At 41.9% G+C, this 26,061-nt stretch overlaps 1 protein-coding gene across 2 annotated transcripts in view; it reads left to right on the forward strand.

The window, feature by feature from the left end:
- The first annotated feature begins 21,223 nt into the window (after window positions 1-21,223).
- Window positions 21,224-26,061, forward strand: part of SEC16B (SEC16 homolog B, endoplasmic reticulum export factor) — a 47,192-nt gene continuing 42,354 nt past the window's right edge. The window contains exons 1-4 of one of the 2 annotated variants that reach the window (XM_050766892.1): window positions 21,224-21,362; window positions 22,129-22,283; window positions 23,526-23,892; window positions 25,551-25,650. In XM_050766892.1, the coding sequence (XP_050622849.1) occupies window positions 23,584-23,892; window positions 25,551-25,650 (409 nt within the window). In that variant the 5' untranslated portion in view covers window positions 21,224-21,362; window positions 22,129-22,283; window positions 23,526-23,583. Of the gene's footprint in view, window positions 21,363-22,128; window positions 22,284-23,525; window positions 23,893-24,151; window positions 25,651-26,061 lie in introns of those variants that run through there. The other variant, XM_050766883.1, reaches the window with a different exon arrangement.

A 26,061-nucleotide genomic window follows, 5' to 3' on the forward strand; every position in this document is an offset into this window, starting at 1 on the left:
AGTCTATCCTTGATGGAAATTTGGGTTGGTTCCAAGTCTTTGCTGTTGTGAGTAGTGCCACAATAAACATACGTGTGCATGTATCTTTATAGCAGCATGATTTATAATCCTTTGGATATATACCCAGTAATGGGATTACTGGGTCAAATAGTATTTCTAATTCTAGATCCTTGAGGAATTACCACACTGTCTTCCATAATGGTTGAACTAGTTTAGACTCCCACAAACAGTGTAAAACCATTCCTATTTCTCCACATCCTCTCCAGCATCTGTTGTTTCCTGACTTTTTAATGATTGCCAATCTAATGGGCGTGAGATAGTATCTCATTGTGGTTTTGATTTGCATTTCTCCGATGACCAGTGATGATGAGCATTTTTTCACGTGTCTGTTGGCTGCATAAATGTCTTCTTTTGAGAAGTGTCTGTTCATATCCTTTGCCCACTTTTTGATGGTATTGGTTGTTTTTTTTCTTGTTAATTTGTTTGAGTTCTTTGTAGATTCTGGATATTAGACTTTTGTCAGAAGGGTAGATTGCAAAAATTTTCTCCCATTCTGTAGGTTGCCTGTTCACTCTGATGGTAGTTTCTTTTGCTATGCAGAAGCTCTTTAGTTTAATTAGATCCCATTTGTCTATTTTGGCTTATGTTGCCATTACTTTTGGGGTTTTAGTCATGAAGTCCTTGCCCATGCCTATCTCCTGAAAGGTATTGCCTAAGTTTTCTTTTAGGGTTTTTATGGTTTTAGGTCTAACATTTAAGTCTTTAATCCATCTTGAATTAATTTTTGTATAAGATGTAAAGAAGGGATCCAGTTTCAGCTTGCTACACATGGCTAGCCAGTTTTCCCAGTACTGTTTATTAAACAGGGAATCCTTTCCCCATTTCTTGTTTTTGTCAGGTTTGTCAAAGATCAGATGGTTGTAGATGCGTGGTGTTATTTCTGAGGACTCTGTTATGTTCCATTGGTCTATGTATCTATTTTGGTACCAGTACCATGCTGTTTTGGTTATTGTAGCCTTGTAGTATAGTCTGAAGTCAGGTAGCATGATGCCTCTAGCTTTGTTCTTTTTGCTTAGGATTGTCTTGGCAATGTGGGCTCTTTTTTGGTTCCAAACGAACTTTAAAGTAGTTTTTTTTCAATTCTGTGAAGAAAGTCATTGGTAGCTCGATGGGGATGGCATTGAATCTATAAATTACCTTGGACAGTATGGCCATTTTCACGATATTAACTCTTCCTGTCCATGAGCATGGAATGTTCTTCCATTTGTTTGTGTCCTCTTTTATTTCGCTGAGCAGTGGTTTGTAGTTCTCCTTGAAGAGATCCTTCACATCCTTTGTAAGTTGGATTCCTAGGTATTTTATTCTCTTTGTAGCAATTGTGAATGGGAGTTCATTCATGATTTGACTCTCTGTCTGTCTATTATTGGTGTATAGGAATGCTTATGATTTTTGCACATTGATTTTGTATCCTGAGACTTTGCTGAAGTTGTTTATCAACTTAAGGAGAGTTTGGGCTGAGACGATGGAGTTTTCTAAATACAATCATGTCATCTGCAAACAGGGACAATTTGTCTTCCTCTTTTCCTAATTGAATTTGCTTTATTTCTTTCTCTTGCTTGAATGCCCCGGCCAGACCAAACTATTCAACACTATGTTGAATAGGAGTGGTAAGAGAGGGCATCCTTGTCTTGTGCCAGTTTTCAAAAGGAATGCTTCCAGTTTTTGCCCATTCAGTATGATATTGGCTGTGGGTTTGTCATAAATAGCTCTTATTATTTTGAGATATGTTCCATCAATACCTAGTTTATTGAGAGTTTTTAGCATGAAGCGCTGTTGAATTTTGTCAAAGGTCTTTTCTGCATCCATTGAGATAATCATGTGTTTTTTGTTGTTGTTTCTGTTTATGTGATGGATTACATTTTTTGATTTGCGTATGTTGAACCAGCCTTGCATCCCAGGGATGAAGCCCACTTGATCATGGTGGATAAGCTTTTTGATGTGCTGCTGGATTCAGTTTGCCAGTATTTTATTGAGGATTTTTGCATGAGGGATATTGGTCTAAAATTCTCTTTTTTTTTGGTTGTGGTCTCTGGCTTTGGTATCAGGATGATGTTGGTCTCATAAAATGAGGTAGGATTCCCTCTTTTTCTATTGATTGGAATAGTTTCAGAAGGAATGGTACCAGCTCCTCTTTGTACCTCTGGTAGAATTCAGCTGTGAATCTGTCTGGTCCTGGACTTTTTTTGGTTATTAATTAGTGCCTCAATTCTAGAGCCTGTTACTTGTCTATTCAGCAATTCAACTTCTTCCTGGTTTAGTCTTGGGAGGGTATATGTGTCCAGGAATTTATCCATTTCTTCTAGATTTTCTAGGTTATTTGTGTAGAGGTTTTTATAGTATTCTCTGATGGTAGTTTGTATTTCTGTGGCATCAGTGGTGATATCCCCTGTATCATTTTTTATTGCATCGATTTGATTCTTCTCTCTTTTCTTCTCTATTAGTCTTGCTAGCATTCTATCAATTTTGTTGATCTTTTCAAAAAACCAGTTCCTGGAATCATTAATTTTTTGAAGGGTTTTTTGTGTCTCTATCTCCTTCAGTTCTGCTCTTATCTTAGTTATTTCTTCTTTCTGCTAGCTTTTGAATTTGTTTGCTCTTGCTTCTCTAGTTCTTTCAATTGTGATGTTAGGGTGCTGATTTTAGATCTTTCCTGCTTTCTCTTGTGGTCATTTAGTGCTATAAATTTCCCTCTACACACTGCTTTAAATGTGTCCCAGAGATTCTGGTACATTGTGTCTTTGTTCTCACTGGTTTCAAAGAACATCTTTATTTCTGCCTTCTTTTCATTATTTACCCAGTAGTCATTCAGGAGCAGGTTGCTCAGTTTCCATGTAGTATTGTGGTTTTGAGTGAGTTTCTTAATCCTGAGTTCTAATTTGATTGCACTGTGGTCTGCGAGGCAGTTTGTTGTGATTTCTGTTCTTTTACATTTGCTGAGGAGTGCTTTACTTGTAACTATGTGGTCAACTTTGGAATAAGTGCAATGTGGTGCTGAGAAGAATATATATTCTGTTGACTTGGGATGGAGAGTTCTGTAGATGTCTATTAGGTCTGCTTGGTGCAGAGCTGAATTAAAGTCCTGGGTATCCTTTTTAACCTTCCGTCTCGTTGATCTGTCTAATATTGACAGTGGGGTGTTAAAGTCTCTCATTATTATTGTGTGGGAGTCTAAGTCTCTTTTTTTTTTTTTTTTTTTTTGAGACGGAGTCTCGCTCTGTCGCCCAGGCTGGAGTGCAGTGGCACGATCTCGGCTCACTGCAAGCTCCGCCTCCCGGGTTCACGCCATTCTCCTGCCTCAGCCTCCCGAGTAGCTGGGACTACAGGCGCCCACAACCGCGCCCGGCTAATTTTTTGTATTTTTAGTAGAGACGGGGTTTCACCGTGGTCTCGATCTCCTGACCTTGTGATCCGCCCGCCTCGGCCTCCCAAAGTGCTGGGATTACAGGCGTGAGCCACTGCGCCCGGCCGAGTCTAAGTCTCTTTGTAGGTCTCTCAGGACTTGCTTTATGAGTGTGGGTGCTCCCGTATTGGGTGCATATGTATTTAGTCTCATATTTCTTCACATTAACATAGTCTCCTATTTCTTGGAGGCTTTGTTCATTTCTTTTTATTGTTTTTTCTCTAACCTCGTCTTCTCGCTTTTTTTCATTCATTTGATCTTCAATCATTGATACCCTTTCTTCTAGTTGATCGAATCGGCTGTTGAAGCTTGTGCATATGTCACGTAGTTCTCGTGCCATAGTTTTCAGCTCCATCAGGTCATTTAAGATCTTCTCTACATTGTTTATTCTAGTTGGCCATTCGTCTAGCCTTTTTTCAAGGTTTTTAGCTTCCTTATGATGGGTCTGAACATGCTCCTTTAGCTCAGAAAAGTTTGTTATTACTGACCTTCTGAAGCTTCTGTCAACTCGTCAAAGTCATTCTCCGTTCAGCTTTGTTCCATCGCTGGCAAAGATCTGCGATCCTTTGGAGGAGAAGAGGCGCTCTGGTTTTTAGAATTTCCTGAATTTCTGTTCTGGTTTCTCCCCATCTTTGTGGTTTTATCTACCTTTGGTCTTTGATGTTGGTGACCTCCAGATGGGGTTTTGCTGTGGATGTCCTTTTTGTTGATGTTGATGTTGATGCTATTCCTTTCTGTTTGTTAGTTTTCCTTCTAACAGTTAGGTCCCTCAACTGCAGGTCTGTTGGAGTTTGCTGGAGGTCCACTCCAGACCGTGTTTGCCTGCCAGTGGAGGCTGCAGAACAGCAAATATTGCTGCCTGATCCTTCCTCTGGAAGCTTTGTCTCAGAAGGGCACCTGCATATATGAGGTGTCTGTTGGCCCCTACTGGGAGCTGTCTCCCAGTTAGGCTACACGGGGGTCAGGGACCCAGTTGAGGAGGCAGTCTGTCCATTCTCAGAGCTCAAATGCCATGCTGGGAGAACTGCTGCTCTCTTCAGAGCTGTCAGACAGGGACATTTATGTCTGCAGAAGCTGTCTGCTGCCTTTTGTTCAGCTATGCCCACAAAGGTGGAGTCTATAGAGGCAGAAGCCTTGCTGAGCTGTGGTAGGCTTTGCCCAGTTCGAGCTTCCTGGCTGCTTTATTTACCTACTCAAGCCTCAGAAATGGCAGACACCCCTCCCGCAGCCAGGCCGCCACCTCACAGTTTGATCTCAGACTGCTGTGCTAGCAGTGAGTAAGTCTCTGTGGGTGTGGGATCCACCGAGTCAGGCACAGGAGAGAATATCCTTGCCTGCCAGTTGCTAAGACCTTGGGAAAAGTGCAATATTGGGGCAATAGTGTCCCGTTTTTCCAGGTATAGTCTCTTACGGCTTCCCTTGGTTAGGAAAAGGAAATCCTCTGACCCTTTGTGCTTCCCAGGTGAGGTGATGCCCCCCTTGCTTTGGCTCACCCTCTGTGGGCTGCACCCACTGTCCAACCAGTCCCAGTGAGATGAACCAGGTACCTCAGTTGGAAATGCAGAAATCACCTGTCTTCTGCATTGATCATGCTGGGAGCTGCAGACTGGAGCTGTTCCTATTTGGCCATCTTGGAATGGTTCCTAAAAAGCTATTTTTGAAACAGTTCTACAATTCTGAAATTTTATCAAAAATCAGGCCTTTTCCATATTTAACATTGAGAACTTCCTCCATTCCAGGGTAATAAATACCTAATACATATGTGCCTTCTGCTTCATACTTGTATGTACTTCATACACAGCCATTAAGGTGACTGAAAACTTGAATTTTCTATAATTTTCCCCGTTAAAAAAAAGCTTATGTTGTCTATATAATTAAGATAATTTAACATCCAAGTACATTCATATGCCTCACATAATTTTTTTTTTTTTTTTTTTTTTTTTGAGACAAGGTCTCACTCTGTCACCCAGGCTGGAGTGTAGTGGTGTGATCTTGGCTCACTGAATTCTTGACCTCATACCTCTCAACCTCAGCCCCCCAGGTAGCTGGGAGCACAGGAGCACACCATCACACAGGGCTAATTTTTATAATTTTAGTATAGATGGAGTTTCGCCATATTGCCCAGGGTGATCTCAAACTCCTGGGCTCAACTGATCTGCATGGCTCGGCCTCCCAAAGTGCTGGGATTACAGGCATGAACCACCTTGCCCAGCTCACTTCATTTTAATTCAAAAAAGTGGCTGAGAAATACATAGTGAACTCTCTTGTGTTCTAATCATGTAAGATGCATTGGTTATTTGGTCATTGATCAATAAGTGCTTATTTCCCAGTTTTTGACTGGTGCTAAAATGCAGGGATTGGTTGATCAATTCTAAGTCTCCTCTTTTCTGCAATTGGTAGTTTTTAAAATAATCTCTGAGTCACCCCTGGGGGCACTATCTGAGACAGTATGGATTGAACAGCACTGTCAGCAACATGCTCTGGGATCCCTCCCTCTGTAGAAAGGACGTGAAAAGTTGACCTGCCTTTGACAACAATCTCAAAGGAGGGAAGGGCTGTGTGAGGTCTGGGCTGGAAGAGGATTTTATATTTTCTCTTTTGCATGGCTTGTCTTTTCCAAATAAGCAGGAGACATCTTTAGGGTTCTTTTGTGTGTTTGGAACAGAGAGAGGAAAAACCCAGATCCATTTAAGATTCAGCAGAGGGCTTGGAAGCATAAGAGTTCAGGCAAGTTACCACTTGTCAATGATTCTTACATAATAAAGACAGCTTTATTATTTCTTCTGATTACATAGTCTTCTTTGATACCTACACACTCAAAAATAATCTGAAATAATTCTGTATATGCATATATAACGGCATGTGGGATAATATACCTTTTCACTCAATAATATGTCATAGACACCCTTCCAAGTCAACTGGCATAGCTTTATTATTTGTTATTAGATATCCTAATGCTTCCCAACATACGTATCTCATTATTTATCCAACTATTTCTTTATTCATGAGCATTCACATTTTCAGTTTTTTGCTACTCCAAACTAACACTTTTATAATGAACTAACATCTGTAATGCTGAGTCCCTAATTTTCACTTTTTCAATGTCCAATCCTGATGGAATTTTTTCCCAATTATTCACCTGCTGTCCTGATTGTTTAGGAATTCAATGTAATAGTTAGGCTCTCTGTGGAATTCTCATTCAGAAATACAAAGGGGAGTGTGTGGTTTCTTTCTGTAATTTCAGAGAGTGGCCTCTTTTATTCGGACCTTCTCAATATGGTGGTCAGATCATGTTTCCAGCCTCAGGAGCTGCATATTAAGCCATTCCGATGGGAAACTGCTGCTGAAGCAGAAAGGTTCTGGGCAGCTGACGTGGCAACACAGTTTACAGTATCTGCCAGCTGTGAGTAACAGCAGGCTGTCATGATGGGATATAGCAGAAGCAGCAGCAGCAACTCCTGATTTAGGGGCAATCGATGTAAGTACTTATTTTCACCATTAACCAATTAACCCAAACCAAATGGAAACTGAAGAATGCTAAGAGGGGATACAGTTCTCACTAGGGACCCCTTCTAGCAGACTCATTTGAGAAGCATTTGGTCTCAACCAGAATAAGAAGGCATTAAGCCAGCACATGGTTTTCAGCAAAATGAAGAACTTCACAGGGTTCTGTTTGAAAAAACTAATTTCAGCTGTGGCTAATGCCAGTTTCCAACCCTAACTCCTTGGAGCTCCTTCATACTCTGGCAAAGGCTGTTCCCTGGGGGCTGGAATGGATTGTTAATGTGCAAAAGAACACGTGATTTCAACTTACCAAAAAACTTTAGGCAGGTTTGATTACGGGAAGATGAAAGGAAGCTTAGCAATTACAGCGTTTGGGGAAAGGAGAGAGCCTGTTAAATATTTTAAGGAGGATTCAAGTTGGTTAAAACTGACTTAGAGGCAATGTGGAAACTTTTGTTCTCAAGCTATATAGATGACTAGGGGTGTGGTGCCTGCCAACCCCATGACAATGAAACTCTGGCTTGGATTTCTTTACGAGAGGTGGCTCTGTGGCTGCTGTTCCCAAGGCTTCCACCCTGGAAGTCATGTTTACAGTTTCTAGTATTTTCAGAGTTCATAAACCATGTATTTACGGGTTGGTGATTTTTTTTTTCTTTCTGTTGAGACCTTTTACTCTGATGTTCGGCTCTGCATAAAACCTAAGTGACCAACAGCGGCTTAACCTGAGTGTGGTTAACTTATTGATAAACAGGTATTTTTGATTGTCACCTCTCTATGTGGGGTGAACAAGATGGAAGAGGTGGGTCACTGCCCCTGAGGAGTCTGCTGCCTAGCAGGAGTAACAGATATTATAAGAGGAGAAATGAACTTTGGGCTGGGAGTCGGGGGACCTGGATTCGGATCCTGGCACTGATCCCAGTGAACCATATGGCACTCTGGGCTTCAGTTTATGTGCTATAAAATGAATGCATTGGGATGGATAACCTCTTCAGTAATTGATTGCTCACCTAATGTGAATTTTCCCCTTGCTGAACAGCTTCTCACACAGCATTACCTTAGCTCCACATCCAATTCAGGGACAGGCGCTTTATTTCTAAAATGAATCTCACATGTCACCAGCCAGGCCTCATCAGATTGAGATATTCTATAACAGAAACTTGAAGGATTCTCCTAGATGGGCCCATTTACAGTGTAATGTTGATAGGTAGAAAGGTTGCTTTTGAGAAAGATGTCTTAAAGGGAGCAATTCCACAGACTCATCTTAAATATCTATTTCTGTTTTTAAATGGTTATTGATTGGAACAAGTACCTTTTCAACTGCTGCTGGCTTTTGAGAGGCAAAGACACAACAGCCTGACTCTTAAGAAAATGAAATTGCTTGAAATAAGTGTGACCCATAGACTTAAGGTTTGAAATAAATTTAACTGAGTCAAAAAAAAAAAAAAAAAAAAAAAAAAAATCAGCCAGGCTGTGGTTTCAAGTACAACGGAAAATACCCACCATTGGCGGCCATGCAGTGCAGCCTCAGCTTCCCGGAACTCCTCACCATCAGTTCAGTCCTTTTTGACTTTGGAAGTTGTGGGAGATTCATAACATGTTAGTAGAATGATGGATCAAATCCATTTTTTAAAAGCACAATTTTTATGTAGACTTATTGTCCATCAGCCCTGCTAGCCTAGCTCACAAAATTATCTGCATGGGCATTCATACCCTTGCTGCCTCCCTCCCTTCCCCAAGACAGAGGTGTACTTCCTGACCCAGAACAAATCCCTTCTCTTGGATTACGTATCCCCATAAGCCTCCTCTGGAACCACCACACTCATCACTTAGTTCCTTTATTCTGGCGGTGTCTTCAGTCTTTCCACTGGCTTTCTACCGGCTTTCCACCACAAGTAAAAACATCTTTAAGTCTCTCCCATTTTATAATACACCAACTGACTACCCACCAAACCAGCCAATGAGCAAACACAATCCCTCCTTACTGTTCTCTCCCTTTTCTGACCCTTTCACCAACCCCACTGGCGTCCTCCAGTGGGCACTTTCGAGTTCTTATGTAATTTGATGTCTTACTGTGTTTGTGGTCTTTATGCCTTTCTTGACAGCCTCTCCTCCCTTGGTTGCCTTTGATGCTGTTCTGACTTTGCCTTCTTAGTCTTCATTGACTTCTCTTCCTCTGCTTTTTACCTTAAAGTATTATTTTCTTATTTTGAAGTATGTGCTCTTCCTTGACAATCTCATTCATATCTGAGATTTTAATTATGGTTTGTATGCTGATAATGCCTAAATCAAAGCACATACAAATCTTCAGGAAAGAAGCAAAGTATAAATAAATGAACACCGCCCAGCACAGATGCGTGTCTCTGCAGATTTCTCTTGGGAGCTCTTGACTCATATTTACTGCCTAAGACACCTCCAGTACATTGTCCTGCAGGCACCTCAACTCAGCATGGCCCCTCCTGAACGTAGCTTTCTCTTAGTTGGCTGCCTTTCCCTCTGTGTATAATAATGTATGTAACTTCTACCCTAACACTTACCACATTTTATTAAAGTGATTAGTTTACTTTATTTGTCTCTCCAGTTAATGGTGAAAACTTGAGAAATAGAATTATGTCTTTATTTTTGTATTCCTAATGCCTACAACATGAGGCACATAATAGTTATTCAGTCATTAATTATTGAATGAATAAATGGTGGACAGATGGCTGCTTGCTGCAGTAGGTTGACATTCTGTGTCAGTCAACCCAGTCAGTGAGAAACATTGCTCTTTCACAGTAGTTCATGCATAAGTTCTGGGTGCATGCTTTTTGGAATGTCTCTGGACATGTGCTGACTGCTGGGTTAATCACCATGGCCAGGGAGATGCAAGACTCTTACTGTCCAGGTCTAAATTTTGTACCCATTCTTAGAGCAAGAGATGGGGTCAGTCTCACACATGACAGATAAACTGAGAGGGGGTAGGGAAGTTCATAAAAGTAAAATTGATAATTTATTACCAGAAGCCAGAGTACAGGATGCTGGCAGAAATGGCAGGTATTCATCATAACTGTGTGCAAACCCCCTGGCTTTTATCATATAACTGCTATGATAAAAGCTAAACATTGGGGGTTTGCACATACTTATGATGAGTACCTGCCATTTCTACACTCCACTCTCCTTGTCCAGGTGCCAAGCAGGGACAGTCTTCCGTACCAACTCTCAACTTTTCTTTGCATTCTAAGCTCAAATCACATTAAGCATAAAACCCATTATGATGCTGCAAATGTACCAGGTCTTCCTTCACCTTCTAGCCTTTATCGTGTCTGTTCTGCCCAGAATACGTTCTCTCTTGCTCTCCTTTCTCTCTTTCCAGGATAATGCACTCTCATCCTTCAGGTCTCAGTTGAGACAGATTTTTTTTTTTTTTTTTTCCAGAGAAACCTTCTCTGGTGAGGGTTGATACCTTTGTTGTGCATTACATCTGCTTCTCATTGTCATCCTCTCCTAGCACTTATCATTGGAATTGCCTGTCACCTAGGCTGTGTCCCCATTAGGCGCTAAACTCCAAGAAGAGAAGAAACAAGTTCACCTTGCCCATTTAGTGTGGCCTGAATTTAACACCTAAAATGATTATTGGCACATAGTAGATAAGAAATACACAATAATGAAGTACTCCTGGGTTCCCACCCATTTCTTGGTTAAGAAAAGGCTTTTCTCCCATATGAACTGAATAAATGAAGGTCTTCATTTATTATTTCATAAATAAATGAATTAATATTGTCTAAAATATTATTTGGTGAATGGAGATAATTAAAAAAAAATTATCCCAGGGATGAAATTATACCGCAGTTGGATTCATTTAGCAACATTATTTATTTAATGAATGACATCTGGATCAGAACTAGGACATGGTGTCACAGTGTCATAATGTTATGGGGCATACAGAATATTGCATCCTAAGTGTAAAAGGGAATACGTCTAGCAAGCTTGTACAGAAACTACATTGCAGGAACAGTGTTGCATGCAGAGAATCTACAACATTCATTTATGGGATGCTCCCAGAAAATAGTGAACTTTAGCCATCTCCCTTGTAATGACTGCAGACACATATGCTTAGTGATATGCTTTGGCTGTGTCCCCACCCAAATCTCATCTTGAATTCCCACATGTTGTGGGAGGGACCCAGTGGAAGGTAACTGAATCATGGGGGCAGGTCTTTCCCATGCTGTTCTCATGATAGTGAGTAAGTCTCACGAGATCTGATGGTTCTATTAGGAGGTGTTTCTCTACTGAAGCTGTCTCTTTGCCTGCTGCCATAAGATGTGACTTGCTCCTCCTTGCCTTCTGCCATGATTGTGAGGCCTCCTTTGCCATGTGGGACTGTAAGTCCATTAAACTGCTTTCTTTTGTAAATTGCCCAGGCTTGGGTATGTCTTTATCAGCAGCATGAAAATGGACAAATACACTTAGAAAATCATCTTGTTGTGCCCTTCAGTGTCCTCCAGAACCTGAAATTTGAACTTGGTTTTTTGGCATCATAAGGGACTTCTATGGAAATTGCCCTGCTGTGATAAATTTAGCATTAGCACTGCTGGGGAGCTTTGCTATATTTGCAGTCACTCATTCCAGACTGGTAGAGCACGGGATGTGAGTGCCATTTAAACACATGTATGCATCCACACTGTACACACGCATGGGCCATTTCTGTACATGGAGCAGTGGGCAGAGCAGTAGAACCTGCAAAATGGTATGTACCTTTATTAGCTGACAAATGGGACAAGGAGAAATTGTCCCATTATTTACTATCTATCTATCTGTCATCAGGTTGAATGAATCTATTTACACTGACTGATAATTTTGAAGGTTATAGTTATTATATTCACATGAAATAGATTTTATTTTATTTATTTTTTTTGTTGTTGTTTTTTTTTTTTTTTTGAGACGGAGTCTTGCTTTGTCACCCAGGCTGGAGTGCGGTGGCGCGATCTCCACTCACTGCAAGCTCCGCTTCCCGGGTTCACACCATTCTCCTGCCTCAGCCTCCCGTGTAGCTGGGACTACAGGCGCCCGCCACCACGCCCGGCTCATTTTTTTAAATGTATTTTTAGTAGAGACGGGGTTTCACCGTGTTAGCCAGGATGGTCTCGATCTCCTGACTTCGTGATCCACCTGTCTCGGCCTCCCAAAGTGCTGGGATTACAGGCGTGAGCCACTGCGCCCGGTCATAGATTTTAAACAATTGCATTTTTGTGTTAAATATATTACATGGCTATTACTAAGCCATATGCTCTTTTGAGCAAAAGCATTCCACTAGAAGACCTGCGGTTGATTTTCCTCTACTTGATGACTGATATTGACACACTCTGTGAATTTGGTAAAAGTATCACTTTTATTGCCTCTAAAATGGACGTTCTACTGATGCCACTGGGTAAGGAAAATAATGAGCTAAGGATAGGCATCTCTGGGAAAGATAAGCTATGACTGCAGTGGATTATTATGATGACAGACAGGGCAGAATAAAAATTAAAAACAATAACTTCTGATTAGATTATGTCAATAATAAAGAATAGCTAATATAAAATTTAAATATGAACTGCTATGATAAAAGCTAAATAAGAACATATACTCTGAACAGCCTATAAATTAACTCTTCTGCTATGCTCTTTATTTATTTATCTATTTGAGACAGGGTCTTACTTTGTTACCCAGGCTGGAGTGCAATATGTTCATAGTTCCTTGCAACTTTGAACTCCTGGGCTCAGTGATCCTTCCACCCAAGCTTCCCAATTAAGTAAGACTGCAGGTGTTAGCCACCATGTCCAACTATTTTTTTTCTTTTTTGTAGAGACAGGGTCTTACTATGTTGACTAGGGTTTCTTGAGCTCTTGGCCTCAACAATCCTCCTGCCTCATTCTCCCAAATTCCTGGGATTGCAGGCATGAGCCACCATGCCCAGTTAGAAATAGTGCTATGCTCTTTTAAACAACATTGACAACAACCATTTGTTGGACACTTACCAAGGTGCAGGGACTGTGCGGAGTGCTTTTCCTAGATCATGCATTCATTTATTTATCAAATGCTAATTGTGCACCTCCTACAGGCCATGCACAGTACATTATCTCATTTATTCTATAACAACCTTGTGAAGATACTCATCATTACATACTCATTTAGCAAATGGGGACACTTAGGCTGAGAGGTTAAATAACTTGCCTGAAGGCTCACAGCTAATCAGCGGAGGCATTGGAACCCAAATCCAATTCTAACTGCAAAGCCTGAGCTCTCAATTCCCATAGTGTACCAAAGTCATGAGCTTTGTATATAGTTTAGCTTCTCACACCTTTAACAGAATGTAAGGAACCTGAAAGAGAGAAAAGCAAAGATTTATGGAAAACCCACTCCTGTAATTAAAAGGCACTTTCTATGGTGTTTTTCCATATATCATTTCATCTACCTCACAGCCCTTTTAAATGAGATTTCATTTTTAAAATATAATTTAAAAATTTAATTTTAAAGATGGGCTCATAGAGATTAGGCAATTCTTCCAAAGGCACATGACTAGCAAATGGTGTAGTTAAAACCAAATCCAGGTTTCATTTTCTATTTTCTTTCCTTTGGACCTTGCTACTTCCCAAAATGACTAAGGAAAGGACAGGTTTTAAGGAGATATAAACAAGATCGCAGCTCTGTACCCAGAGAGGAGCAGACTTCTGAGTATGGGGGTGGTCTATGCTATTCAGCAGCTGCAATGAGGGTCTGAGTCACGTATGGGACTGTAAAATAATGGGGTGTGTTTCTGTACGGAGCCTGACGACCTACCTTCCTTGAAGGACAAATACTACCCATCTCAGGTAAACTGAGAGTGTCACTAGCCCCCTGGGTACCCGGGTACCCTGTGGTGTCTTATATAATATGGTATTTTTTATCCAGCAATAGAGAGTAGTTGAAGTTCTATGACTGTAAATGAAAGAGCTGTGTGTGCATGAGCGCCTTGGCTTGAGTCTCTGGCTTAGACGCTGCTTCACCTGCAGGGATGGAGACTTTCCACAGATCCTTTCCAGCTCATTGGCTCTGTGCGTCTGAATGTCTGCTTCTGGTTGGAGTGCATCTCTCAAAATTTTCCAACAAATGGCAGGGAGTGACTTCTAGGGGTACAGGATATGTGTGTGTGTATCTGTATCTGTCCCATTGCACATGTAAAATTTCTTTGAAGTATCATGCTTCATCTTAAAAATTAAGGTAAATTTGAATGTCATTCAAAACCATTTGTATTTGTTTTAAATGAAGATACTATTAAAATTGTTTAGAAAAGAAAATTGATGAGTATCCCATGGCATCCTGCATTGTTCCTGAAACAACAAGTACTCCAGTGTGAGAAGCACTGGGCTACATTTTCTTAAAGTTTCTAATTTTGTTGTTTTCACCTTAGCCCATTATTTTTTTCTTGTGTCATTGTATGACACATGTTCTCTGTTTCTTCTTGATCTCATGGCTCAATGGGGGCACTGGATTATGTGTCAAGGAGTTGTAGATTTCACAGCAGTGATGAATAATCAATTAATCCCTTACTGATGACTTGTGCAGAATACTTCTTTGGCAATTTATGCTATTTCCAGGGAAATAATAACAGTTAACATTTATTGTGCATTTTGTGATTTGCCAAACACTTTGTAGGGTTTTAATCTAATTTTACCCTCATAATAACTCTGTGAGGTAGGAGGTTCCATTATTATCCCTATTTTACAGATGAAGAAAAGGAGATGCAGAGTAGCTTGCCCAAGTTCATGTAGCCAGCATAGTAGGGCTGGGATTCACTGCTGGACAGCTTTATTCCAGGACCACCAAGTTGTCTTGCTCCTTTGGGGAATTTACATCCTATCGGCCTGCAGCTGAGAGAACATTCCACGAATATTCCAGTCCCACTTCATTTGGTGGGTTTATGCGTCACCTCTGCCTGCTGGAGCTTGACATGGGGTCAGAAGTCACAGCAGCATCCATCTGCTGCCCACTGTTCTTGATTCAGGGCGCATCAATCAAATGGGAGGGGTGAAGAGAGGAGGAGGTTGGGCCACCTCTGCCAGCCTAGGGCTAATAAAGAAGCATAGAGTCATTCTTCTTGAGTAATAGACTGCCTTTCCAGCTCTTGGCAGCAGAGGTGGATGCATATTGGGCAGGTTTGCAGGCAGCCACGTAGGTGGCATTTGAAGGAGTCCTTTGCGGGTGCACCCACAGGGTGCCTTGGTCCTGTAGGAAGTCTGCATTGTGCCTAAACCTTCACTTCTAAGGTTGTGGTAAGAGTAACAATCCCAGGACTGGCACTGGTAGCTTATGGTACCTGTGCCAGGCTAATTGTCTTTGGCACAGGCACCATCTTTTCTTGGCACACACCCTCCTAATAACTAGAACAGCTGAGCAGCACAGGATGTGCTGCATCTTGTCTGCCACTCAGCTCACCTGAAGCAAGGGGCTGAAGTCTTGGCAGCAAACACTGGCTGAGGCCGTGACCTCCATATCCCAAGACTGTTTCCAGGGGGTAGCTTAGCTGGAGTCAAGAGGCTGCTCTGCACGAAACCGTCACCCCCTGATTCATTCTTGGAGTCAGAAATATGAGATGCTTGCTGACTAAAAAGAGCCACGACGTTGTGGCTGGAAATACATGTGTGGCCATTATCCCATCGTTCCCACCTTGGTTAAGAATTTAAAAAAAATTATTGTAATGTAATGTTTTTCTTTCACTGTCTTGTTGGAGTGGGTCTCTTAAGATTAGCTAGGGACCTCATTTTAATAAAGTATGCAGATAATTTGTGTCTGTTTTTGTCTCATTTATATCCCACGCAGCATCCCTTTATCCACACTTAGATCAGCTCCCTAGACTCACTGACTGCCTCAGCCTTCTCTTTTACTTTCTCTGGAAACTCTCTTTCAATATTTAATTCTATACTCAGGCTATGAAAACTATTGGGTACAGTCATACAGTATAAGCTGTTGCTGGTATACATTTAAGGTGTCCATTCATTTATAAATAAAATGTTTTTGAGCTCTTGTCATATGCCAGGCACTGTGCAAGGCACTGCAAATATAGCACGGAACAAAGCACAGAAGGCTGACATCCCCATGGAGCTTGATGTCAGCCTAGGTGTCCAATGACAGATGCATTTCCAGCCCACTTGTTACTCTGAGCACACGTTCTTAGTGAAAGCCCACTCCTGTATTCCACAGTGGCCATTCCAAACCGTCGTAATGTTTCTCAAGTCTCTTACCAAATGCTCACCCTAGAGATGGCCAGTAGAACTTGGCATTCTACTCCACAGGGAATTCTTGGTTTCTGTCCCCTTATGTTCAAACTTGTCTCCACCTATGCCCATCTTCACCTCTTTTTCCCTGTCTTAGAGGAAGAGGTGCCCTTCCTTGGCTAGGTTTAACTTTTGCTCCTGTGCTCTGGATCCCATGTGACCCATTTTCTCTGAGATTTGTTCCTTCCGTAAATGTTTTTTCAGTCTCTCCATATGAATCAGCAGAAACTCTCTCTTGGCTAGTCCACCCTAAACCAATTCTTCAAATCTGAGTGCCTCATGGTAGCCCTAGCCCTTTTCTTCACATCTAGGGTTCTGGAAAGAGTCATTTTACTTGCTGCCTCCTCTTCCTTAATTTCCATGTGCTGTAGATGTGATTTTTATGTCTAATCCCTCACTCCCTTGACCATGGCCCTACTGAAATTGTTCCTGTTAAGATCATCAAACCTCTTAATTGTCAAATCCAGTGATTCAGAGAACACACTTTTACTTGTTGTCTTTCTCAATATTCCTCCTAGTTTGGCATTGTTGACCACTATCCTGCTTTTAAAGCCATCACCTCTGACTTCTGGGATACCATCCTCTTCTGGTTCTCTGCTCATCTTTCTGGCACCTCCATGTTATCTTTCATAGGCTCCTCTTTCTGTGTCCAGTTCTTCTGTGTCCACCTCAGAGCTCCTTCCTCAGACTTATCTTCTAAGCTTTTCTCCAGTGATCCTATCTGTGTCTGTGGCTTCAACCACCATGTCTTTCCTCCATCCTTTCTCTTGAGCTCATTACAGCCAACTACTTATTGACCACACTCACCTCTGTGTCCCACAGGCCCCTCACAGTCAGCATGTGCAAAACTGAACATATCATCTTCCCCACCAAACTGGCTCCTCTTCTAAGATGATTAGCCAAAAATTAAAAAAAAGGTAACATGATCTCATCTCCACAGCCTGAAAACTTGGATCATTCTTGACTTTTCCTTCTCCCTCATCTTCTACAGTCAACAGACCATCAATGCATGTTGATTATATTTTATAAACATATATGTATTCTATATGTCCCTTCTCCTCCAGTCTCTTCACAGCTGCTCTTGTTCAGGCATTCATCTGTCCTGCTTGATTTGTGGAATAGCCTTGAATAGCACACTTACTGTTTCTAGTCTCCTGCTTTCCCCTGTGCTTCTTCTATTAGAAAAATCAGTGATATATCCATTAGAATGATGATTGCATTGTATTACGATTGCACTATACTGTGACTGATTGTATTATGATTCAATGTCTACTGCTCTACTGAATTGAGAGCTTCTTTGGGGGCAGATATTGCATGTTATTTATCTTTGTATCCCCAGTGCATGTGATAATGATGGGCATATAGTAGGTGCTCAATAAACACTTGTTCAGTGAATAAATGACTCAACCTCTATCAAGAAGAGCAGACTGAGCACAATTAATCAATCTTGGAAGCTTTGAGCACTGTCCCATTTTAGCAGCTTGAATGCCTAATTAGTTACTGATGTGACAATAACACATTTGGTGGTTGAACTAATACTATTGATTAAAAATAATGTTAGTTAATTTTGCCTTTTAAAATAATATACACTTATTGTAGAAAAGTTAGAAAATATGGATAAGCAAGAGGAAGAAAATAAAATCATCCATCATTCCATTACCCAGTGGATAACTACTGATAACACATTGATGCAGATCTTCTCAGCTTGTTTTCTAAATTGTTACTTTCAGTAAAGGAATAGGATGAAGCCTGGGGGATGTCTTAAATGATGAGCTGCCCTTTGCAAGAGTAACCAGTCATTAAATCACAGTGCTCAAGGATTCATGGCAAACCTGACCTGGATCTAGGTGGGTGTTCACATCCATCAGCACTAATCCGGTGGCTAGACATTAGCAGCATCATTAACAGTGATAATACTTTTGCTAGACAGGTGTCAAACTAGGGTAGTGTCTTAGTCAGTTCGGGTTACTGTAACAGAAAACCATAAACTAGGTGGCTTAAACAACATAAATTTATTTCTCACCCTTCTGGAGGCTGGGAAGTCCAAGATCAAGATTCCAGCAGATCTGGTGTCTGGTGAGGGCCACTTCCTGGTTTGCAGGTGGCTATCTTTTGTTTGTATTCTTACATATCAGAGAGCAGAGAGAGAGAGGAGAAGCAAACCCTTTTGTGTCTTTTTTATAAGGGAACTAATTCCATTGACAAGGGCTCCACTCTCACGGCCTTTCAGAGGCCTACCTCCTAATACATTGGGGGTTAGGATTTCAACATACGAATTTTGGGAAGAAACAAACATTCAGTTCACAGCAGGCAGTTACTCTTGTTTGAAGCTAGACCCTAGACAGTGCTGTCTGGCATTTGGAAAGGAGGACGGAGACTGGGAAAGGAAATTCACATAAATTAGTACACTTCTAGGATTCCAATCCTGGTACATAGTTGGGATGCAGAGCAGGAATCAGGTATGAGGACAGAGCACCTGGGGCAGGATAATATGAAGACTGTAGCCATTTGGGCATGAGGGAGGCTACTGGATTATCCAAGAACACTGCAGCCAGGACTTGGGGTGGCAAGACTCATTCTGGTCCACCTCCTGGTGGGGACTGAACTCCTAGTATATTGTCAATCTGGGTCAATTTGGTTTAGAAATCAGGAATAATTGAGCTGCCGGGCTGAAAGACTTAGTAGTTGTAGTTATGTAGGGCTGGCAAGGTAGGAAATGATAAATCCCAAACCCTTTGGAGCGGTGAGATCCCACCACAATCTACTTAATTTTGTGACCCATGTAACTGTTGTATGCCATATGTCTATATAGAATAATTAAAGCTAATTAGAATTAATTGTGGTTGGTGAGTGTTTGAAGAGTTTCATAATAACTCTAGAGATAATTAGAGATACTTTGGGATGTCACAAAAGAAGGATTTGGAATAATTTGACTAGATGTTTAAGCCAGCGTTGTGCACTGAAGGCTAGTAACAGAAGGACAATTCTATAATTGCAAGAACACTGAATCAGGAAGTAAGAGTTTGGGGTTAAAATCAGTATGCTGCTAAACAGGTTCTCTGAAAAAAACCAACAACCCACCAACAACCTCGCTTTGTAGCATTTGCCAATTTCTGTGGTGTAAATACTCCCACCATGGTGGATTTCAAGTTTTCCATGGTTTAACAACTGGCTCACATAATTCCTGAATATTTAATAATCAGCTCTTATTAACCTTGTGCAAGGCAGCTAGAGCACACCAGTGTAATTTTCACTGGACTTCTAGTTAACTTTGTGATCTTGGGTAAGTCATTTCACTTCTTTGGATCTTGGTTTTATCATCAAAAAAGCAAAGTTGCTAAAATAACCTCTAAGGTCCTTTTCAAAGTTAACATTCCGATAATGTAGCTGGTGTTATAGGGCAAGACTAATGTCACATTATATGCCAAAAGAGTGACATCAAGAACTTTTATGAATGTTATTGTGATATATCAGAACATATAATTTGATATCAAGTCAGTGTAATCATCACCCACGTTCTGATTCCTGCTGTCGATGTGTGTGTCCTTCTCTAGTTCCTCTTCCCAGAAGGATTAAAAACAACAGTGCAGCCATTAGAGAGCCAAACTTCACAGACCAAGAGTGAGGTAAGAAACCATTAACGGCTGGGCACGGTGGCTCATGCCTGTAATCCCAGCACTTTGGGAGGCTGAGGCGGGTGGATCACAAGGTCAGGAGTTTGAGACCAGCCTGGCCAACATGATGAAACCCCGTCTTTACTAAAAATACAAAAATTAGCCAGGCGTGGTGGCACGTGCCTGTAATCCCAGCTACTTGGGAGGCTGAGGCAGGAGAATTGCTTAAACCCGGGAGGTGGAGGTTGCAGTGAGCCGAGATTGCGCCACTGCACTACAGCCTGGGTGACAGAGGAAGGCTCTGTCTTGGAAAAAAAAAAAAATAAACCATTAGCTGCAGTCAGAGAATTCTACACTCAGTTGCTGGGTTCTAGAGTCAGCTGAGGGGCTGAGAGAAAATCCTGTAGCTTAGATACATGACCCTATACGACCATGAGACCCAAGAGGGTGGTTTTCCCTGGACTAGTAATGACAGATATGAGAGACTAATTTGTGTCTTTTATATTTATGTGTGTCAAATCCTGGCCCTTAATAGGAACACAGTAAGTATTTGTTGAGAGAAAGAATAAACCATTTGGGATTTTTTAAAATTCAGAATTTTAAAATATTAATTCAGAAGTAGTCATGTGTTTCTCCGTGTTTACCTTGATATTGCAGAAGAAATGTGTATTTCAAGCGCGAGAAACTACTTTCTTGTTATAATGGAAAACTTTTTAGTGCCTTCAGTTCAATATTGGGGATATAAATCTGCCTTCTAGCTAGATAACAGAATGTATTACACAACCAGAGCCCAATGGAGAGAAACATACATGAGAAAAACCCACACTGGGCAAACCAGGTGTTTACTCCCACCAGTGAACATGTCCCCTTCCCCATGCACCTCAACCAGTGGAATTAACTCCTCTCTTTGGAAAGGAAAAGATAATATTGATCTGCAGGGCATACTTACCTATATATCATGTGATGCTTTACCAACATTTCATCCTCGTAATGACCCTCATAAGCTAAGCATTGCCATTCCCATTTTAAAGAAAAAGAAACTGAAACTCAGAGAGGTTAAGTAACAGAACCAGCTAGTGGAAGAGCCCCGGGTTAACACCCCAAAGGTGGTGTTTTTCGCGCCAGACCCGGCTGCCTTGGGGCTTCTGGACTTCCTCTTCCTGATGTCTCTCTTCCGTGATTGCTGTGGGAATTTGAATGATTTCTCATGTGAGTGAACCTGGCTCAGTCCATGCTCAGGCAAACAGAAGCGCCAGTCTCTGACAGCGTTCAGAGCAAATTCTTCAAGTCAGGCGGGTCCCGCACTGCAGTATCTGGGCTGTACTTTGCCCTAATGAATCAGCTCCATGGAGGCTGGGCAGTTGCAAAGGTAACTGACATGCTGTAGATCTGAGGGCCCGGTGAGTCGTGGTAGATGTGGCACCTGGACTTTGACAGTCTCCAAGAGGAGAGGGGGCACTCTTAGGCCAGGTCCCTGGAGCAGCGCTGAAGGAAGGTGGGAAGCCATCGGAGCAGGTGTGTGGGAACACTTGCTCCCTTCTTTCCCTTCTTTGAGCTGGACGTGCTGTGCCGTCAGATTAGGAAAGGCGAGATGGCCTTTACCGGGGCGAGGAAAGGTCATTTATGTGAATGTGTGAGTGTGATTTGTCATCATGGATGTAATTCCTTCATTTTGAGAATCGAAGATGCTATTTATTTGGTGTCCTTAATCTGAGGACTGATTTGCTGGAGTTGATGTCTCTTGGCAGCAAAGTGATGTGATTTCAGTGGAAAGATTGGGTGTTGCACCTTTGCATTTGGGGAAGGGCTGCCTAGTGAGACTATCTGGGGACAAGGAGAAAGCAGGTTTCTTCTCATTCCGCTTACTTGGTCCAAATGGTTTTGAGTTCCACCAGCCTTCAGAAAAGGCTCATGTGCCCTTCCTTGTGTCTGGGACATTTGGCCTTTCCTGGGATTTGCTGGCAAAGGCTGTCATTGCACCTGGCTTTTTCAAGGGAGTGAGCTGACATGGGAAGGAAGCCACAGGTTCCCCTGAGTTGTGAGTGACCTTGAGGTGGGAGGCCTCCTCTGCACCTTGCTCTTCTTGTGTGTTCTGCTGTCTCATAGCTCTTGGCTCATAGCTGTCGACCCTGGCTCCCTGGTGTTTGAGCAGAGTGACGTCTCGATTTCAACACCCACCCTTTTGACCTTTTGTTCTGATATGAATTTTTATGTGAGGCTGGGACCTTTAGTAGTGGAAACAAGTTAACTGATTTGATCAGAATCTTGCAACCTAAAACAGTTCCTAAGGAAGAAAAAATCGAGGCCGACCTAGCCTGTGGATGCTCCTGACACAAGAGAATCCTGAGCAAGAGTAAGATCTGAGGTGTGCTTTCCTTTGGCGGGTGCAACCCCTGCCCCCCACCACCCCGTGCTATGAGCAGAGGAACCTGGAAGGTAATCAGTCCTTGGAGCAATTTTCCTTTTTCAGGAATACATGGGGACTTGGGGGAAAATTAGTTTGATGCTAGGGAGACTTCCAGGATTTAAATCTCCAGCCAGGAAGAATCCTGAGACATGGCCTTCTAATTTTTTATGAAAACAATCCCAAATTTGCCTCTTGTTGGCTTCTCTGGAGGAGCAGGGATGACCATATTATATAGGTTCTAGTTCTTTGGGGGGTTAACGTAAGGATTCAGAAAAGGTGCTTCTTGAAAAGGTCAGTCTAAACTTCTTTTTCTTTTCTTTTCTTTTTTTTTTTTGAGACGGAGTCTTGCTCTGTCGCCCAGGCTGGAGTGCAGTGGTGCGATCTCCACTCACTGCAAGCTCCGCCTCCCGGGTTCACGCCATTCTCCTGCCTCAGCCTCCCGTGTAGCTGGGACTACAAGTGCCCGCCACTGCGCCCGGCTAATTTTTGTATTTTTAGTAGAGACGGGGTTTCACCATGTTAGCCAGGGTGATCTCGATCTCCTGACCTCGTGATCCGCCCGTCTCGGCCTCCCCAAGTGCTGGGATTACAGGCGTGAGCCACCATGCCCGGCCTAAACTTCTTTTTCTTTAGTAAACATCTTCAGCCACTCATACTACCCTCATCTTTATCTTTGATAACACTACTATTTATTGAGCACTTTAACATGTTGGGTAACATGTCAGGCACTTTGCAGAGGTTATCTTTAACTCTGTCAATAACCTTGCGAGGTAGTCATTACAGTCTCTATTTCATGGGTAAGGAAATTGAGGCTTGAAAAAATGAACTAGCTAGTTAAGTGGCAGAGTTAGGATTTGAACTCTAATCTAGCTCTCTGCAAGACCCACTCTATTTATGATACCACAGGGCCTCCACTGTAAGTGTTAAACAAACACTTGCTGGGGGAATATGTGAAGAAGCATCAACTGGGATTCCTTGATAGCATTTTTAGCTGTACCTATTACTGTTATCTGTCTCCCATGCCTCCCCCATCTGTCGTTGTTCCAAATGTACTTTTTAATTTTTTAAGCAATATCAATATAATTGTCTAGTCTGTTATTTGCTTCATGTATCTGAGATTTTTTTTCAGATTTCTCTGTATCCATGACCATATGGTTTGTTTTAGATAGATTTTGAGGACCATAGCTGCTCTTTTCACAAAACCTAATCAACCACTATGTTTGGATATAGGTTTCAAATGATGATTTTTTTCCTTTTTCTTTTGTCTGCAGGAAGATACAATAACTACACAACTTACTCAAAACCCAAGACAAATTCAGAGAGTCAGTGATGGAACTTTGGGCTCCCCAGAGGCTGCCCCAGACACGAGGGAAGGTCACAACACCCTCAAAGGATCCAGACCGAGGGTTTCGGAGAGATGGACATCATCGGCCTGTCCCTCACTCTCGGCACAATGGAGAGAGGTTTCACCAATGGCAAGACAACCGTGGGAGCCCCCAGCCACAGCAGGAGCCCAGGACAGACCATCAACAGTCCCATTATGCCTCCAGGCCTGGGGACTGGCATCAGCCTCTGTCTAGAATTGACTATTACAAAAGTGGTTATCCCAGTCAGTTGTATTCAAGGTATGGCTTTAGGGCTTGGAATGAATGCAACTCTCCTAAATGCTTCTGAATAGATTGTTCTTTTCCTTCTTCCTTTTCCTTTTATTTTTCTCCCCCTTTTTTCTTTTTCCTTCTCTACCTTACTACATGGCTTTAGCTAAATCCTGTCCTCTCCCAAATTTGTTTCTGATGACTGAAGATAGTATTTCTCTCCTCTTTATTCCCTAGTGGAGCTTCTTAAAGAAGCCATCACAAATGCAATTGAGTATTGGGGGTTTGGGGGGGCAGAAATTCAAAAGAGCAGATGGAACCCTCTTGCTCTGGGATTGCAAAAGGTAGTATATGCAGACTATGGAAAAGCTTTTCTTGGAGATCCCTATAAGGAGTTCCTCATTGTCATTAGACCACTCTGCCTTGGGATTAGCATGACACTACCGGCACCAAGAAGAGTCCTAGTGCCTACCACAGTACCCGGAATGTAACAGGCATACCAATAATCCGTATTGAATGAATGGGAACTTTAAAAAAAATCGACCTTAGGGAAAGCAGATAGAAACTTGGAGGCTGCAAGTTCGGAAGGAAGAGGTTGCAGTGAGGTCATTCTATTCAGGTTGGAGAATCTGGAATTCCTGTTTCCCTGGTCTGTAGCACTGGACTTAATATTTCACGGAATGTTGGAAGCCATCTATGTTCTACTTTAGGGGTAATATTTACCTGCTTACAGATTCAGGGTTGAAATTACGACTATTATTATAAAGAAATTTGTCCCTAAGAAATACTAAAGAATTACTAATTGGGCTAGGTGCAGTGGCTCACGCCTGTAATCCCAGCACTTTGGGAGGCCAAGGCGGGCAGATCATCTGAGGTCGGGAGTTCAAGACCAGCCTGTCCAACATGGTGAAACCCTGTCTCTACTAAAAATACAAAACGAAACAAAACAAAATTAGCTGGGCGTGGTGGTGCACACCTGTAATCCCAGCTACTTGGGTAGCTGAGATGTGAGAATCACTTGAACCTGGGAGATGGAGATTGCAGTGAGCCGAGATCATGCCACTGCACTCCAACCTGGGTGACAGAGTGAGACTCTGTCTCAAAAAAAAAAAAAAATTACTAATTGATAAAAACATTAGTATTATGATGGTCCTCTCCCCAATCTTTTTGGATTGTTGAATTCTCAAAGAGAGGCATGTTCAGGACAGAGGCAATAAAAGTAATCAGACTTAAGATAGTCCAGTCTGACTTTTTAATCTCAATTCCATCTGGAATAAGCATGGAAGTTACGGTGGTGTATTGGAGACTTAACACAGTCGTCTCAGGAAGTGATTTTCTCAGATAATGTCAGGACAGAGTGTTCTAAGATAATATGTATGTATTTGGGGAGTGAGAGTTTTACTATAAAGTAAAAGAGTTTTAAATAAAAAAGAAGTTTTTAGAAAAGAGTTTTAAGTAAAAAAATTTTACTATAAAAATTCTACTCTTGTTATGCAACAAAGGCCTGACTCCTGCTCTGATTCTGTTTCTGTTTATAGGATCTAGAATTAACCATGGCTTTCAAGCAGATTCTAGGCTGGGTCACAACTCTGTCCTCTGAAGCTGTTTAGTTTGTCAAGTCTTCCATTGGTTTCTGTCTTTACCACCCTTGTCCTCAACTGACCAGTCTTCTTTGTGCTATTTTAGGCCAGGGTATGAGAGAATTCATATCAGGGCTATCACTCTCCCACAACGAGGGAGGAATATGCTTATGGAAGTTACTACTATCACGGACACCCGCAGTGGCTGCAGGAAGAAAGAGGTATGGAAAAGTCTCCAAGAAGCCTCTGGGATTTGGGGATGGGGCAGCTGGTCTGAGAGGCAGGGGAGAGACCGACGGAGCCATGTTCAGACCCTCACCTTGGGCATCTTTTCTTGGCCAGACGAGACCACAGCAGAAACACTCCTCCTCGATGTCCTGAGAAGAGACATAATGGAGTTGTTTTCCTTTGTTTGCACAGATGATGGTACTGTTACTAGTACTATGGGTAGTTTGCACTTCATCCACATTTTTTCTTCTACTTTGCCTTATAGCCAAGATTATAGTCTTCGACCAAGTAACAGTGAAGTCAGTTCTTAAGGACATCTGCTGGGCTATAGTAGGAGTCTGTCACTTCACCCTGAGGACAGCAGATATGCACCCAAAGGAGTGTTCTCCCCTATACTAATAAGT

This window comes from Macaca thibetana, chromosome 1 (genome assembly GCF_024542745.1).
Source record: "Macaca thibetana thibetana isolate TM-01 chromosome 1, ASM2454274v1, whole genome shotgun sequence".
In the NCBI taxonomy this organism is placed as follows: Eukaryota; Metazoa; Chordata; class Mammalia; order Primates; family Cercopithecidae; genus Macaca; species Macaca thibetana.